Genomic DNA, 15,511 nt, shown 5'->3' on the forward strand with positions numbered 1-15,511 from the left:
ATAGTCACACAGCTAGGTAATTATTAAATGTCTGAGACCACATTTGAACTCAGGTCCTCCTGACTCCAGGACACATGCTCTTTCCACTGCTCCACCTAGCCGCCCTCCCACTCTAGGATCTTTGACAAGAAAACCACAAATGGGTCGTGAAGAATCTGACATGACTGAAATTACTGAACACCCAAAGAGCAACTAGCAGTAACAGTATGTAAGGCAGGGCTGGGCAGCAAGATTCAAAGGTAGACATTAAAGTAGTCCTGCCCTTCAAGAAGCTTACTTTCTACTGGTGAGCTGTAAGTAAATACAAAGTAATAGAAATGGATTTCAATTTCAGCACCAACAAAAAATGTGACCTTGCACTGCTGCCCCAACTCCTCCACTACTGTACATGATTATACCAACAGAGGTTGGCCTTCTGTTCTTATGCATTTTCTGCTTTAGACTAACCATTGGAGTAAGCCTCTTGCATAAAGCTCAGGACAGTGAGAGAGAGTGCTTGGGTGTGCATCCTTAGATCAGCCTCAAAGACAATAAATGATAGATATATATCTCTTAAGGACTCTCAGAAGCTATCTAGTATATCTTACTCATGTAGCAGTTGAGGAAACAAACCCAGAGAGCTTAGATGACAGAGGCAGTATTTTAACCCAGGCCTTCTGGCTTTAGAGGCAGTGCTTTAAGAATGGGACTGGAAGAATGGAGAATATGTCCAATTGCAATCACTTCTCAGGGTCTCCCCCATCATTGTGTCCCAATTGGTCCCCTCACCCTAGGAGAAATAAAAATTATCCTCTATGCTTGATTATCTGAGAGAAGAGAGAACAAGAAGGGTATGGGAAGGGCACAAAAGCAAGAGGCCCTAAAAAGGGAAAAGACTGGACATAACAAGCATATCTGAAATGAGGACATCCTAGAAAATCAGTGATTGATAGCCAAGAGCAACAAAATTTTGGAAAAAGGACATCGTGGGGGGGGCTTTCCTCTAATATTAGAATTTTATAAATCTATGGACTCTTTTAAATGTTAAGAGAATGAGGAAAGGCCCCAGCAGGCTCCTTGGGTTGCCCAGGGCAAATATATGGGAGAATAGGGTCTGCATAAGGAAGCAGTAGACTGAGTACTGGGCTTGGAATTAGGAAGACCTGAATTCTAATTTGGTCTCAGACTCTAGCTGTTTGACCCTGACCCTCAAACTGTTTCAATTTCTTCAGTTTTAAATGAGGTTAATTGTGCTACCTTACAGAGTTACATCGTTTTATCCTCACAATCTGTCAAAAGTATATAATAGAAAAAAAAGTATACAATAGACTGTATAAATGCGTTTTCCCCTTCTTCATCAGTGGAGGAATGTCCACATCAATTACATCATTCAAGTATTGGAAACGTTAAAAGTATTTCCTATGTCTTTCCTATGCCTTTGATGCAAATCTGTAATAGGAATCCTGATACTTAGTCCTGTGCACATTTGGGGACTCCATGTAAGTCTGATTTATTACAAGGATGGGAGTGAGAAGGGAGAGAGAGTTTGGGTAATGTTTTCTCTCCTCTTCCTTATCCACTGAAAACCTAAAAAAAAAAATTCTCCTGAGACTTTATTGGTTTTTTTCTTTATACCTTACTGGAAATCAAATGATTCTCCTGCTTTCTTGATGATATTACATGTCATTGTAATGTTACTTATTTGGCAGTATCCTTCATAAGGCTATGAATTCAATCCACTTTCATTTGAGCAAAAGGTTCTTGAATTTTAACTGTTATAAAACAGCATAAATGCTGAACATGTCTGATACCAAGTGTCACAGACATAAAATTGCAACAGAGGGATAGAAATAACATAAATCTCGACTGCATATTAAGCTAAATAACATCACAGTGTTTAATGTACCATTGAAAAATATAGAAATAAAACAAAATGCCAGCAAGTTATTCCAAATTCAGTCAGAGAGCTTGAATTTCTTTGGCATTTATTCGTGTGTGTGTGTGTGTGTGTGTGTGTGTGTGTGTGTGTCATTGGGAAAAGATATTTGGGCATAAATTTCTTTGTATGAATATTAAGATTCTTGGTGGGTTTGGCATCTTTTGATATGTCTTACCAATTAAGGAAAACACTGATTAAATGATTTTGTTTTAAGATTTTGTAGAAAAATCAAAGATATCAGTATTGTTTTGGCTATAGTTAAAAATAAAGTGGCAGTTATTTTTGACTTAAAGACTAAATTATATAGAAAATATAAATGAGGCTCCAACTGTTAGTGGTAGAACCAGGCAGTATTTTGTAATCTTCCTTAATGAGTAATTTACTGCCCACTTTGAGTTCTGGTCTAATATATAATTAATACTAACCTATAGACTTTGGTAAATTGAGTAGAATTAGCATAGGACTGTATCAGAGTAGTCAAGGAGTTTACTTAGGAATGCAAAACAAAAAGTGGTTGTATAATGGTGAGGGGGATTAGGAGCTATAGACAAAGGGTGTAGGATTCTATTAGGTGCAGTGGAATAATTACATTGTAGAATTGTAATGGAAGCGATTTCAGGTGGCTTGGACTAGGGTTTCATCATGCCAGTTTTAGTGTTTGTCTCTTATTTTATGAATGACATATATTATTACAGAGACATTATATTGTGGACTAGTAAATAGACTTCCCATCCTCCCAGCCTCAGGATTCCCTTCAGTTAGTGCAGATTGACTTACATGCTCACAGGTCCCTGGGGCACTGAGAAGTTAAGTCTGTTGTTAGACAAGAAACATGTTTTTTTCTTAAGTTCCATGTTGCTTCTCACTTAACTTAGAAGAAACTAATGTTGGAAATTTGGATCAAATTTAAAATTTATAATGCAAGTGTAGGTATGGCAAGTCTTTAGCTATTCATTGAGTCCAGTATTCATCTCCCAGATATCAAAAGGAAGATAACATGTGGCAATGTCTTGTTAGATGAAGAAAAAGTGCCTGGAGTAGAGAACTGTGCTATTGTCATTTTTTGCACTAAAATGGTAGAAACCAAAATAGAAAAATCTGGAAAAAAAAATTTTTTTGAAATAGATAAATGAATATCTCTTGTCAGTGAATTCATTTACTTCAGTGATTCTAACAGTAATAATAATTATAAGTGAAATTCCACTAGCTGCCCAAATTATTTTGTTATTGTAATAAAATACCTAATTTTTTTTTTCAATTTTGGAAGAGAACATGTTCTATTCTTTGAGGTTAAGATACCTTTTTAAAAATTTGTGACAGACTAATATGGTTGGGTTGGGTTTACCACAGTGCACATTAGAATATTGTTCTAAGAAAACTGAATAAAATGCTTGTCTCTTATTCTTTATGTCTAGTTGATTCTTCCTGCATTCCTTATTTATTTATCTTCTATTCTTGTCTTCTGTGAGTAATAGGACACTTGTGTACTTTTGCTTGCTCTCTTTTGTGTAAAATGATGGCTCTGGTTTGTTTTACTTGCCACATTTTTTTCGCTAAATATTTTTTGTAGCTACTTTGAATGTTAAATGATCTTTTAAATCATGTTCTTTTTTAGCTGCAATTCATCTTTAAATACTTTTGCCTTGTTCTTACCCCATTATTTTATAAATAAATAAATGTTAATTTTAATGGGGGAAAGGCTTATTATTTTTGTCCTGCAGTATTTGTATGGCTGTTAAGTTAATTTGTGATTGATGCATGAAAAGGCAAATTATAGCATTTTTTTATTTCAAACGCCTGTACTGCATGCTATCATTGTGCTTTATGTTCTTTTTCTCTGTAACACATTTAAAGATCTCATAATTGTACATTTGTTTTGATCTAGAATCAAGAATTGAAGGTTGGCTATCAGTTCCAAACAGAGGAAATATAAAACGATATGGCTGGAAGAAACAGGTAGCATAAACACCTTATTTCTGTCTTTTTAAAAAGTTAATATGCTTTTCTGCTATTGACTATAATAGTGAAGAGTGTAATGGTTTAAATGCTGCCCCAAAAGGTCTAGTTAATTGTAATTATATATTATATAATTGAAATATGAGCAACGCATACTGAGTTTATTATAGAGTAATTTTTTATGTATGGAATTCAGCATTTGGCATTCTTTTCCATTTGATTTTGGTAAGAATTTAGTATTTTTGCTTTAGAGATTAGAGCCTAAGCTGAGTTTAGTGTGTGTGTGTGTGTGTGTGTGTGTGTGTGTGTGTGTGTGTAACTATAATGATTTTTTTATATTTTTAAATCAATCAAATTTTGTTCTCATTAACTTTTCCATTTTTTTCCCTTGTTTTCAGTATGTTGTAGTGAGCAGCAAAAAAATTCTGTTCTACAATGATGAACAGGATAAGGAACAGTCAAATCCATCTATGGTACTAGACATAGAGTAAGTTGCTTTTGCTGTTGATTTTAGGTAATGTGCAGATAATTTGTTCTTATTTAGTAGGGTATTCAATATAACTATAATTACTTTAAGTGTAATAGTACTAAAATGAGCAACTGGGGTAGCAAGGTAGAACAGTGGATAGAATACCAGCTCTGGAGTCAGGAGGACCTGAGTTCAAATGTGACCTCAGACTCTTGATGCTTACTAGCTCCATGCTTAGGTGAGTCTCTATTAACTCTATTGCCTTGCCAAAAAAAAAAAAGAACAATCATTTTCAGATTACTATGTCATTTTAGCTACCTACACTTTTCTTTACTTTCACTGAGTACTTTCTTTAAATAATGTCACTATCTTACTATGACAAGATATGCAAGGAAAAACTATCATAATTTTGTATTCAGATACTCCTAGAATGAAGTGCTTATGGTTTTCCACTTTGAATTTAAAGTGTTGAGAGAATTTAAATTCAAGATAACTTGATGCTTAACCTGTGGTCTCATTTAGTTAAGTGGTATAGATCGCAATCATTTCTATCTAACCATTCTCTCTGAGGCTTATCCCTATACCTCCCATAAGTCTTCTCACAGGCTGGCTATCCAATTTGTTGAAATCCTTCCTTAGATCTCTTGACATTGTCTGGCTACCAGGTATATTGATTCCCTTGTCCTTTCACTACAAAACCTCCTTTTTGGTTAACTCTGGTTTTGTGGAAGGGGTTTTCCTTCTCCAAGTTGTCTTTGGTAACATTATAGCCTACTCCGTTGTTGTTTTAGAAATCTACCATATATTATCTGTTTATTATCACTTTTATTTCCATCCTATTCAGTAAATAGGCAATCCCTACAATAAGTCTTATAATTATATCCTATAATAAGTAGGACTTTTTTCTCTTTTATAGAATTCATTTACATTAACTAGGACATTTAAAAAGTCGGGAATTTTGAATTCCTTGTTAGGAGTTGGAAGATGGGGATTAGTACAACAAAAATAAAAGACAGTTTTGATATTTTCCCCTGAGGGGAAATAGCGGTGGTTATTGACATTTCAGATAAGCAATGGAAATTGATTTAAGAGTATACTGTGCTGCAGCCTGTTATCAATGGCTTTCTCTTTATAGCATACATTAAATGACTTTTTAAAAATGTCTTTTTTTTTTTTAATTTCAGCAAACTATTCCATGTTCGACCTGTAACCCAAGGTGATGTGTATAGAGCAGAAACTGAAGAAATCCCTAAAATATTCCAGGTGAAAATGCTAATTGACAAATTTTTTAAAATGCTAACTCAATATTAATTGGTCATCTGGTTTATAAGGTAAATATAAAATGTTTCTCTGTATTTCTTTGCTCTCTATATTAAGATATTTATTTCTCCTTTCTCAATTCTCAAAAATAGATCCTTTATGCAAATGAAGGTGAATGTAGAAAAGATTTGGAGATGGAGCCAGTACAGCAAGCTGAGAAGACTAATTTTCAGAATCACAAAGGTCATGAGTTTATACCTACACTCTATCACTTTCCAGCCAACTGTGAGGCTTGTGCCAAACCACTCTGGCATGTTTTTAAGCCACCCCCTGCCCTTGAATGTCGAAGATGCCATGTCAAGTGCCACAGAGATCATTTAGACAAAAAAGAAGACTTAATTTCTCCATGCAAAGGTAAATAATTTTTCTTAGAACTTTTAACAGCTTTAATCCTTACTTTGAGGTCCTTAAAAGCATCACTTCTATCCAAAGCATTTTTTTATAACACAAAACTTAAAAGAGATTATAAAATATTATAGCATTGTTAGGTGGGCAGAAGGATTTTATAGCTATAAATTTGATTGAAAGCATAGAGTTCACCTTATTTAATCTCAGGAATAGTTATATATTTTTGAAAAGTTTGAGTTTAGCTTATTAGTATTAACATGAGCTGTAGTTTTTTTTTAGTTTTATCTTTGAATAAACCAGTAAATTGATTTACATTTGTTATCCATTGATGGATGTAATGACTTACAAGTAAGCATTGGCATAAAAAAATGCCATTAAGGAGTGTATGATTAAAAAAGAAAGCGAAACTGTTCATACCCAAAGCAAGGGATAGGATGGATTCCCTTGTTTCAGTAGTGTCCATTCAGAGGAAGTCTTGCGCATGTTGATCTGAGAATATGGATCAGAATCATACAGAATAAGAGATGTGCTTAAGTTTTAGTCAAATACCGCTGGAGGAAATGTCCACAGTGAAAAGAGCTTTGAAGTATTGAAATAGGAGTTATTAGAAACATTTTGAAATTGATAGGCATTGCTGCTCATATTTTATAAACTGATTTTTTTACTTCTATATTTAATTTTTGTTTTTTCCCTCTGTGCCCATAGTGAGTTATGATGTAACATCAGCAAGAGATATGCTGCTATTAGCATGTTCTCAGGATGAACAGAAGAAATGGGTAACCCATTTAGTAAAGAAGATCCCTAAGAATCCTCCATCCAGTTTTGTTCGTGCATCCCCTAGAACGCTTTCTACCAGATCTAGTGCAAATCAGTCTTTCCGGAAAGTTGTCAAAAATACATCTGGGAAAACCAGGTAAGACTTTTAATGACCCTTATTTCTAACACAGTGATTAGGCATCTTTTATTAATGCTAATAACATCCTTGTTCTTAAAACCTAGTTCTCATAAAAAGAACATTATCATTTGTAAACAGATTACAGACATGAATTGGAAAATTCTTGAGTGGATCTTTAGAAACAAGCAGCATTTACACATGAATGGAGAATCATCCTTTTTGCATTTACCCCTAGTTCTACCTTAAATATATATTGCTATACACATAAATCTTTAGTATTCCCTTAACCTAAGGGAACACAGTAGTATTGGAAGAACAATGGATTGAGAGTCAAGAAGCCTGAGTTTTCCTAGGTCTGACTTTACCTCTGCCCAACTCTGTGACCATGGCTGACCAGTTTCATTTTATCCCTATGAAAAATGTGGTGAGGGTGAACCTAGATGATCTGCAAATTCACTTTCTCCTCTTAAGACTTTTTGATCATTTTCTAAATGGAAGATTTATAGTAATTGTAAAACATTCTTTTCTTTTAATCCATTTTTCACTAATGGCCAAGGTATAGTGATACATCATTTTTTGACATCAGGAAACCATTTTTTGAAAATTATTTTACATATATTACTGAGTTCCTTGACTTCTTACATAGTATGAACATTATTTGGCCTTGTGATACCTTAGAAACATGTCCTAAATGCTGATACTAATGTCTTCAGCATTAGTTAAACAAGTGGGAACTGGACTGCTTTTTAATTAGTATCCACTATCTTTGTTTTCAACTCTTTTAGAATATTTTACAACAACATTCCCCCCCCCTTCCTTTTAATATGCCATCCTACCATATAACAAATCAAAGAGTTACTACTAATTAAGCTTAACTTTGCATAATCCATAAGTGTTATGGACAGTTGCACTGTAAAGCAAAGGAATTTTTTGAGCCATTTTTTTTTCTGAGAAGATATCCCACTTTACATATCTGATTTTGGTCTAGATGCCAGATGTAGAATGTTATATACCATTTTGATAATTACAGGATTTTGTTCAATAGAGTTTGGAAAACTTAAAAATTTTCTGATACATTTATTAAATGTGTTTTTGTATTAATGGTAATAAAGTGGACTATTCTTGCTAAATTATTTCTCTGTAAACGAATGTGGTTTATTATACTTTCTCCCATGGACCCTTAGAGAAAGTTTTGGAACTATTTAATTTCTCCCTCAGTCCTCTCCCTTACACATAACAGAACCCACCCTGTAAATGGTTTTTCATATATTTCCTTCTCAGAATAGGGATTGGATTTACTAGAGAGAAGGCTCTGATGATATTTAAAAATTTTTGTGTAAATTAAATACTTTATTTTAAATTTTTTAATGTCTTACACAAATACTAAATAGTTCTGAATATAAAGAAAATAGCACTTTTCCGGTAGCTCTCCTGAGCTAAATTTGGGACTCGGCTTACTGTTCTCTTGAGAGGAGACTTTCATTTGACCCTCCACTAGATTCCCAGGAGCTGTGTTATTATTAAGGCTTTAAGTATTCCCGGGAATGAAGTCAAAGCCATCTAAGTTTGTAGTAAGAAGCCTAATTAGCAATGGCTGAGGCCTCTGAGAACCTTTTTGGGGGAAAGGGTATCTAAATTGCCTCTGTTGTAGAGCACAAGCCATTCAACTGACCTTTGTTGTTAATCTTGCCCCTAAAAGAAGAGTAAGTATAAATAAAGTTAAGTAAAAGAACAAAAATCAAATCATGTGCAAATTTCATGGGGCCAACCAAGGATATGGAAGACACAATTAATTGTCCTTGGTGAATAATTTCATAAGGGATTGGGTTGCATGCTGAAAATTTACACTGAGCTCCAGGCCAGGAGTCTATCTATACTTTGGAAAGTAAATACATAGGGAAGAAAATAAACTGCAGTCAGGGCAAAATATTTTGCTCCAGTTTACTTTCTTGTAAACTTTGAGCAAGTAATAAACAGGTCCTCTATCCTCCAAACTGGTTTAAAAAGAAAAAAGGATGGGACGGCTAGGTGGCACAGTGAATAGAGCACTGGTCTTGGAGTCAGGAGTACCTGGGTTCAAATCCGACCTCAGACACTTAATAATTACCTAGCCATGTGGCCTTGGGCAAGCTACTTAACCCCATTCCCTTGAAAAATAATCTAAAAAAAAAGAAAAAGGGACTCAATGTTGCAATCAAATTATATTTAAAACTTTTTAGCTGAAAGAGGCTTATTACTAAGAATGCATTTTCCTTAAGAAATGATAGAGAAATAATCATCTTAACCTTTGTATTCTATTCCATTTGTAAATATTTGTTTTGATGATTTTTAAGTAATAAAATTTACAGGGATATAATAGACATTTTAATTTTGGTAAATTTTATCCTTCTGATTTATTATCAGCAGTACCATCATTCCTCCCAAGTTATTTATTTTCAGAATCTTCTGTGTTTTTATTTACTTATCCCTGTCCAGTCAATTCTTCCTCTAAAATGCCCCTTATGTTCTTCTCTTCCTCATTTAGTTCTACTGCCACAATCTCTAGATAACATTTTTCCTTCTCCCGTCTCTAGCCTGACTAGACTGTTATTCCTTAAGCAGCACTTCTTTCATGTTCTTCTTTTAAAAATACTTCCATGGGACCCTATTTCTCCTACGTGAACTTGTCTCAGTGGTGTCCTTCCACTCTGCTGCTCCTCTAGCATGCCCTCAGCAGCCAGCTTCCTCTACCAGCGATTCCTATATGGTCATGGTTCCTCCCTTCACACCATTCCCTTCCTTTCCCCCCAGTGTCTCCCTATGTGTCCTTATGTCACTGCTTGTTTTCACTTTCTTCTTGACAGTTTTCTGGATTACACCAAACATCATGGATCCCTGTCCTGAATTTACATCATTCACAATTTTGTGCCTGATATATTCTAATATTGTACTGATAATTTAATATTTGTTAGTCTTTATTGTTTAGAACTTATTGACTTCTTGAGGACAAGTAATGGGTCTTTTCTACTTGTTTTACATACCACCACAGTTCCTAGATCAGTGCACTCATTGATTAATTTTGTGAAGGTTACCATACATAGATTAGCATTTTTCAAATTATTTAAATAATATTAAAATTTGCTTTACTATAAAATTGTGACTGATAGAATTTAAACTTTTTAATTCCAAAGGTGCTTTAAAATGCTATACTACTTAAGGACTGTCATTAAGAAATATTAATAGTAGTGATCCAAAAATAATTGCAGTTTTAACTTAACCATTATATGTGGCAGTACCAGTTCTACCTTGAGAATGTTGAGCTCTGACTTACTGCCTGTTTTATTTAATATTTATTTTTAATAGAGCAACAAGATCATTCTTGTTATTTATCACTATAGAGTAAATCAGTATGATTTTAGTGGATGTTACTTAAGCAAGTTTATGTCTGCTAATTTATTACTTTAATTGCTTAGCAACAACTTTTCAAATATTGATGAGATTAAAATAATCTTTAGTGATAGACCTTCCAAATATAAACATCTAACTTTTTTTTTAACAGCTAACCACATCCTATTGATTTATGGAATCTTGTGGAATATCATCTGCGAAACGGGGCTTCTTTAACCATGCAGAGCAGACAAACTGTTCCTTCTGACACAAATATCACAGGCTTCAGGGTTAAGATTGCTGTTATTCTCTCCTCCTTGCTTTGGCACAAAAGCACACTGAGGGTTTTTATTGCGGGTTTGCCTACAGGTAGATTAGATTAATTATTACTATGTAATGCAAGTAAAAGCAAATAAAAAGCTTAGCTAGGTATATTTTTAAAAGGTGCTGCCTTTTTACATTTCTAAGAAAATGCCTGTCAATCATGATGGAACAGAATTTTCCTCTTATGAATGAGAGGAAGGGAGAGGTTTTTCACTATTACGATCAGCTCATGGAAGAAGTAAAGAAAATATCTCAAAATGAGACGGACTGAAATTTCTGTAAAGACTCAAGTTTTTGTGCTCTCACAGGACTGCAGAACTATCTTAAAGAAGTAATATCATCACTTGAACTTCAGTGCCCTCATTGTAAAATGTAACAGCCTTAATTTTAATGGCCCGTTATGGACCTAAATGGAGAAGTTAAATATTTTTCATTATGCTTTTACAAAATACTGTATATGTTTCGTGATTGAGGGGTAGGAGAAGACAAAAAAAAATTACATTTAATCTATGCATTTTTGCCAAGCCATACTGAATTATTTTAATACTAGAGGCATTAGGAACTAACTGTACAAAAGAACCAAGTTTGAAAGCATATTTTGGGGTACATCATTTCTATAATTTTATAATGTATTTCCTTATGGTTTAAGTGATAAAAACATTAAGTTAACAAACATATAAGAAATGTATGCACTGTTTGAAATGTAAGTTATTTTAGAACACTTTTAATGGGTGGTGCATTGCCCTTCTAGTGCCTTAATTTGAGATAATTATTTTACTGCCATGTCTAAATGTAGAAATTTCAAAAAACAAAACCTATTTCCTGACAGTTATGTGTCAGTGGACTTTTTATTGATAATTGGTTTAATTTAAAGTATTTTTAGAGGTTGGTTTTGAATTTCATAAATTGAGTACAATCTTTGTATGAAATTACCTGCTACAGTGAATGAGTTCATAAATGTGTGTGCAAAAAGTGTAAAAAGGTGCATTCATAAAAGCAAAAGCAAACTATGTATGGCATACATCTGTGGTGTTTTCCAGTTAATATAGGAATTGTCAGATAAATACTGTTAAACTCTTGTTCTATAACAAGGGTTGATTTCATGGTATGGGCAGTATGATTTTTTTTATTTTTTTTTTAACCAAATACCTCCTCAGTAATTTATAATGGCTTTGCAGTTATGTATATCAAATAAGAAGCACTGGAAAACTGATTCGTCTCTAGGACGATATGCATGTTTCAAGTGGTATTGAAAGCCGCACTGATGGATATGTAATAATAAACATATCTGTTATTAATATGCTAATGACTCTGTGCTCATTTAATGAGAAATAAAAGTAATTTATGAAAGGATACCTTGGAAATTTGACTGCTATTGTATTTTCTAAAAAATTCAATGATTTCTAGAGTACAAAGGCAATGTACCACAAAAGTAATCAACTTTACATAAAGGTTTGAGTATATATATTTACATATAAAATTTCCTCCCCTAAAAGAGCTAAAATAAATTCCGAAATTAGATCCCATTTAAAAAAAAAAACTAAGCCGTTACAGCAACCTGTTTTGTATCGATTCTGACTCTTCAAGAGAAAGCACAATAGTTTATGCTTTAAAGCAGGGATGCAATAATCAGAACAGATACTATCCAGGGAACTAAGGTACAGGTCAATCCAGTACCTACTTAGTTCTTATGTATCTGAAGGTAGAAGCAATACTAAGAAGTACTATCCTCTATGTGTTTGAATCATCGATTGTATTAGTTTATTCGTGGTAATTATTACTCAACAAATTATAGAACTACTGGACAGACTAGGTATGCCTAGTACAGGTAAGAATATAGAGCCTGGAGATAGCCCTGCATTGTTGTTTAGTTTGCGCTTTAATTTTTGTTTTAACAACAACAAAAAAACCATTCTCCTAAATTTTATTAAAATATTTTAATATGAATTTTGAATTATGCCACAAAAGTAATTTAAATTCCCCAAACCTTTGATTATAGAGATCTCATTGAAAGGCATGTATGCCAAAGAGATTTTTTTTTAAAAAAATAGAAGGTTCCCAGATAGATGAAAATATTTCTCCCAGTGCTTTTCATACTAGTGAAGAACTATAAATAAAGTACACATCAATTGGAGAAAATGACTGTAATGGAACTGCACTGTAACATGAAGACTATGAAAACACATGGCCAGGCAAACAAATGGATGCAGTATATATATATAGAAAATAAGGAAACAATGATAAAAACAATGTAATTGGAAAAAGCAAAAAAGAAAGAAACAGAAGTTGAATGTAGTATAATGATAATGAAGCTTGGCTTCAAAGAAAATATATGAGAATTACTCCATTTTCTTTGCATAGGTGGGAAACTGTGATACACTTCATATTGTATCAGGCCCAATGGATGCATTGGCTAGTATTAATAATCTGCTTTTTTCCCCCCTCTTTGTTCTTTTTAATAAGGGTCGGAAATTAGGAAGTAAAGAAAGTGTAAAAACAAAGTATCAATAAAAAAAAGTTATTATATGCTATGAAAGAGGCTTGGAGATTGGTTAAGATGACAAAATGAATATTTTGGAGGAGTCTAATTCTCCGAATAGTATTACATCATTGTTTTCAAAAGGCATCTAAAGAAGCAATGGTAAAACTGAAGAGATTAGCAGTAATCTCCTGCTTAGTAACACTACTGGGCCTAAAGCCAGGAAGGATAGGTTGAAATTGAGCCTTAGCTGTGTGACCCTGGCAAGTCACTGCAAAAAATGAGATAATGACAGCATCTATTTCACAGGGCTGCTCTAAACATGAAATAATATTCGTTAAGCACAATGTCTGACCCATAGTGGGAAGTTGATGCTTCTTCCCCTCCTCTTCCACTTTGATCTAATACCAGAAGCCTTACGGTAAGGAAGGAGAAAGTCAAAGGATCTGGACACTAAACCCTTGCTTGTCAGCAGCAGGCAATAGTCAAGTGTTATATGTGATGTCAAGGTCTTCAAGACCCCATGGACAATAGCACACTAGGTCCTTCTCCACTATCACCTGAAGTCTGTCCAAGCTCATGGTCACTGGTTCAAGACACTATCCATCCAATCCCCTCCTGTCCCTTTTTGCCTTTATTCTTTCCCAATGAGTCCCATCTTCTCATTATATGGGCAAAGTATTTAAGCTTTGACTTAAGTATTTAATCTTCCAATGAATAGTCCAGGTTCACTGAATTTGATCTCCTTGCTATTCAAGTTTTCTCCTGCACCACACTTCAAAAATGTTGATTCTGTTATGCTCAGCTTCCCTTATAGTTCAATGCTCACAGTCATACAATTACTACTGAAAGAATCACAAAGTAATGTCTCTGCTTTTTAATATGCTGCCCAGATTTGCCATAGCTTTCCTTCCAAAGAGTCTTTAATTTCATGGCTGAAGTTAATGTTTGTAGTCACTTTTGAGTTCAAGTAGATAAAATCTAACTTCTATTTCTTCTCCCTTTATTTGCCAGGCAGTAATGGGAACAGTTGCCAAGATCTTAGTTTTTTTAATGTTAAACTTAAGGTCATCTTTTTACGTTCTCTTCTTCCACCCTCATTCAAGAGATTTTTTTAAAAAATTCTTTACTTTCTGCCATCAGAGTAGTGTTGTCTGAATGTCTTGAGATTTTTGATATTTTTCTGGCTTTTGTTTTGTCTAGACCAGCTTTTCATATGATGTACTCCACAAATGGAACAAACTAGGTGGTGCAATGGATACAGTGCTGAGCCTGGAATCAGAAAGACTCAAATTCCTGAGTTCAAATCTGGATTCAGATACTTATTAACTGTGTGATTCTGGGCAAACCATTTAACCCTGTTTGCCTCAGTTCCTCGTCTGTAAAATGAATTAGAGAAGGAAATGGCAAACCACTCCAGTATCTTTTCCCAGAAAATACCAAATGGGGTCAGGAAGAATTGGGCACAAATAACTAAACAACAACACTAGTAAGTTTATATAAAATATACAGCCTTGCTATACTCTTTTCCCAATCATTTGTTACATATTCATTTCTAACTTGTTTCTTGATCCATATACAGGGTCCAAAGGAGGCAAATAAAATGATCTAGTATTCCCATCTCTTTGAGTACTTGTCACATTTTCTTGTCATCCACAGTCAAAGACTTTAAGCGTAGTCAGTGAAGCAGAAATAAATGTTTTTCTGAACTCCCTTGCTTTCTCCATAATCCAGACAATTTGGTCTGTTGTTCCTTCGTCTCTTCAAAAACCCAGCATTTATTCCCAAAAGAAATATGGAATAAAAGTAGGCTTAGAAAGTCAAAGTACCCTCAATTCCTTCTTTCATGGAACTACTTCTACAAATTTGTAAAAATCTGTTTTCTGTACTGTTTTTCTATTTTTTAATTTTAGAAAGGTTTTTTTTTTATTTTGAGTTTTACAATTTTTCCCCCAATCTTGCTTCCCTCCTCCTACCCACCCATGAAAGGCAATTTGTTAGTCTTTCCATTTTTCTCATAAGTATGCATTGATCTAAGTTGAATGTGATGAGAAAGAAATCATATTCTCAAGGAAAAAACATATAGTATGAGATATAGCAGAATTACATAAGATAACATTTTCTTTTAAATTAAAGACTATTGTCTTTGGTCTTTGTTCAAAGTCCACAGTTCTTTCTCAGGATACAGATGGCATTCTCTACAGTCACAGATATCCCAAAATTGTGACTGATGCTGCCCTGTTGGTATGAGCAAGTCCATTAAGGTTGATCATTACTCTGCTGGTAATTCTTGATTCACACATTGATGAAGCCTGGATTGAACAATTTTAAACAACATTGCTGATGTTTAAAATGAGTACAGTTGTTCACTAACATTCCTTGGCATTGGCCTTTGGGAATGGGATGTAAACTGATCTTTTCCAATCCAGTGACCAA

The 15,511-nt window shown here is 34.0% G+C and overlaps 1 protein-coding gene across 2 annotated transcripts in view; it reads left to right on the forward strand.

Moving 5' to 3' along the window:
- The window catches only part of ROCK1 (Rho associated coiled-coil containing protein kinase 1), a 147,437-nt gene extending 135,543 nt beyond the window's left edge, over positions 1-11,894 (forward strand). For both annotated transcript variants that reach the window (XM_074208704.1, XM_074208703.1), the window contains exons 28-33: positions 3,804-3,874; positions 4,273-4,361; positions 5,528-5,606; positions 5,756-6,017; positions 6,717-6,924; positions 10,445-11,894. In XM_074208704.1, the coding sequence (XP_074064805.1) occupies positions 3,804-3,874; positions 4,273-4,361; positions 5,528-5,606; positions 5,756-6,017; positions 6,717-6,924; positions 10,445-10,448 (713 nt within the window). In that variant the 3' untranslated portion in view covers positions 10,449-11,894. The remainder of the gene's footprint in view (positions 1-3,803; positions 3,875-4,272; positions 4,362-5,527; positions 5,607-5,755; positions 6,018-6,716; positions 6,925-10,444) is intronic.
- Positions 11,895-15,511: the final 3,617 nt, after the last annotated feature.

This window comes from Macrotis lagotis, chromosome X, assembly GCF_037893015.1.
Source record: "Macrotis lagotis isolate mMagLag1 chromosome X, bilby.v1.9.chrom.fasta, whole genome shotgun sequence".
Lineage (NCBI taxonomy): Eukaryota > Metazoa > Chordata > Mammalia > Peramelemorphia > Peramelidae > Macrotis > Macrotis lagotis.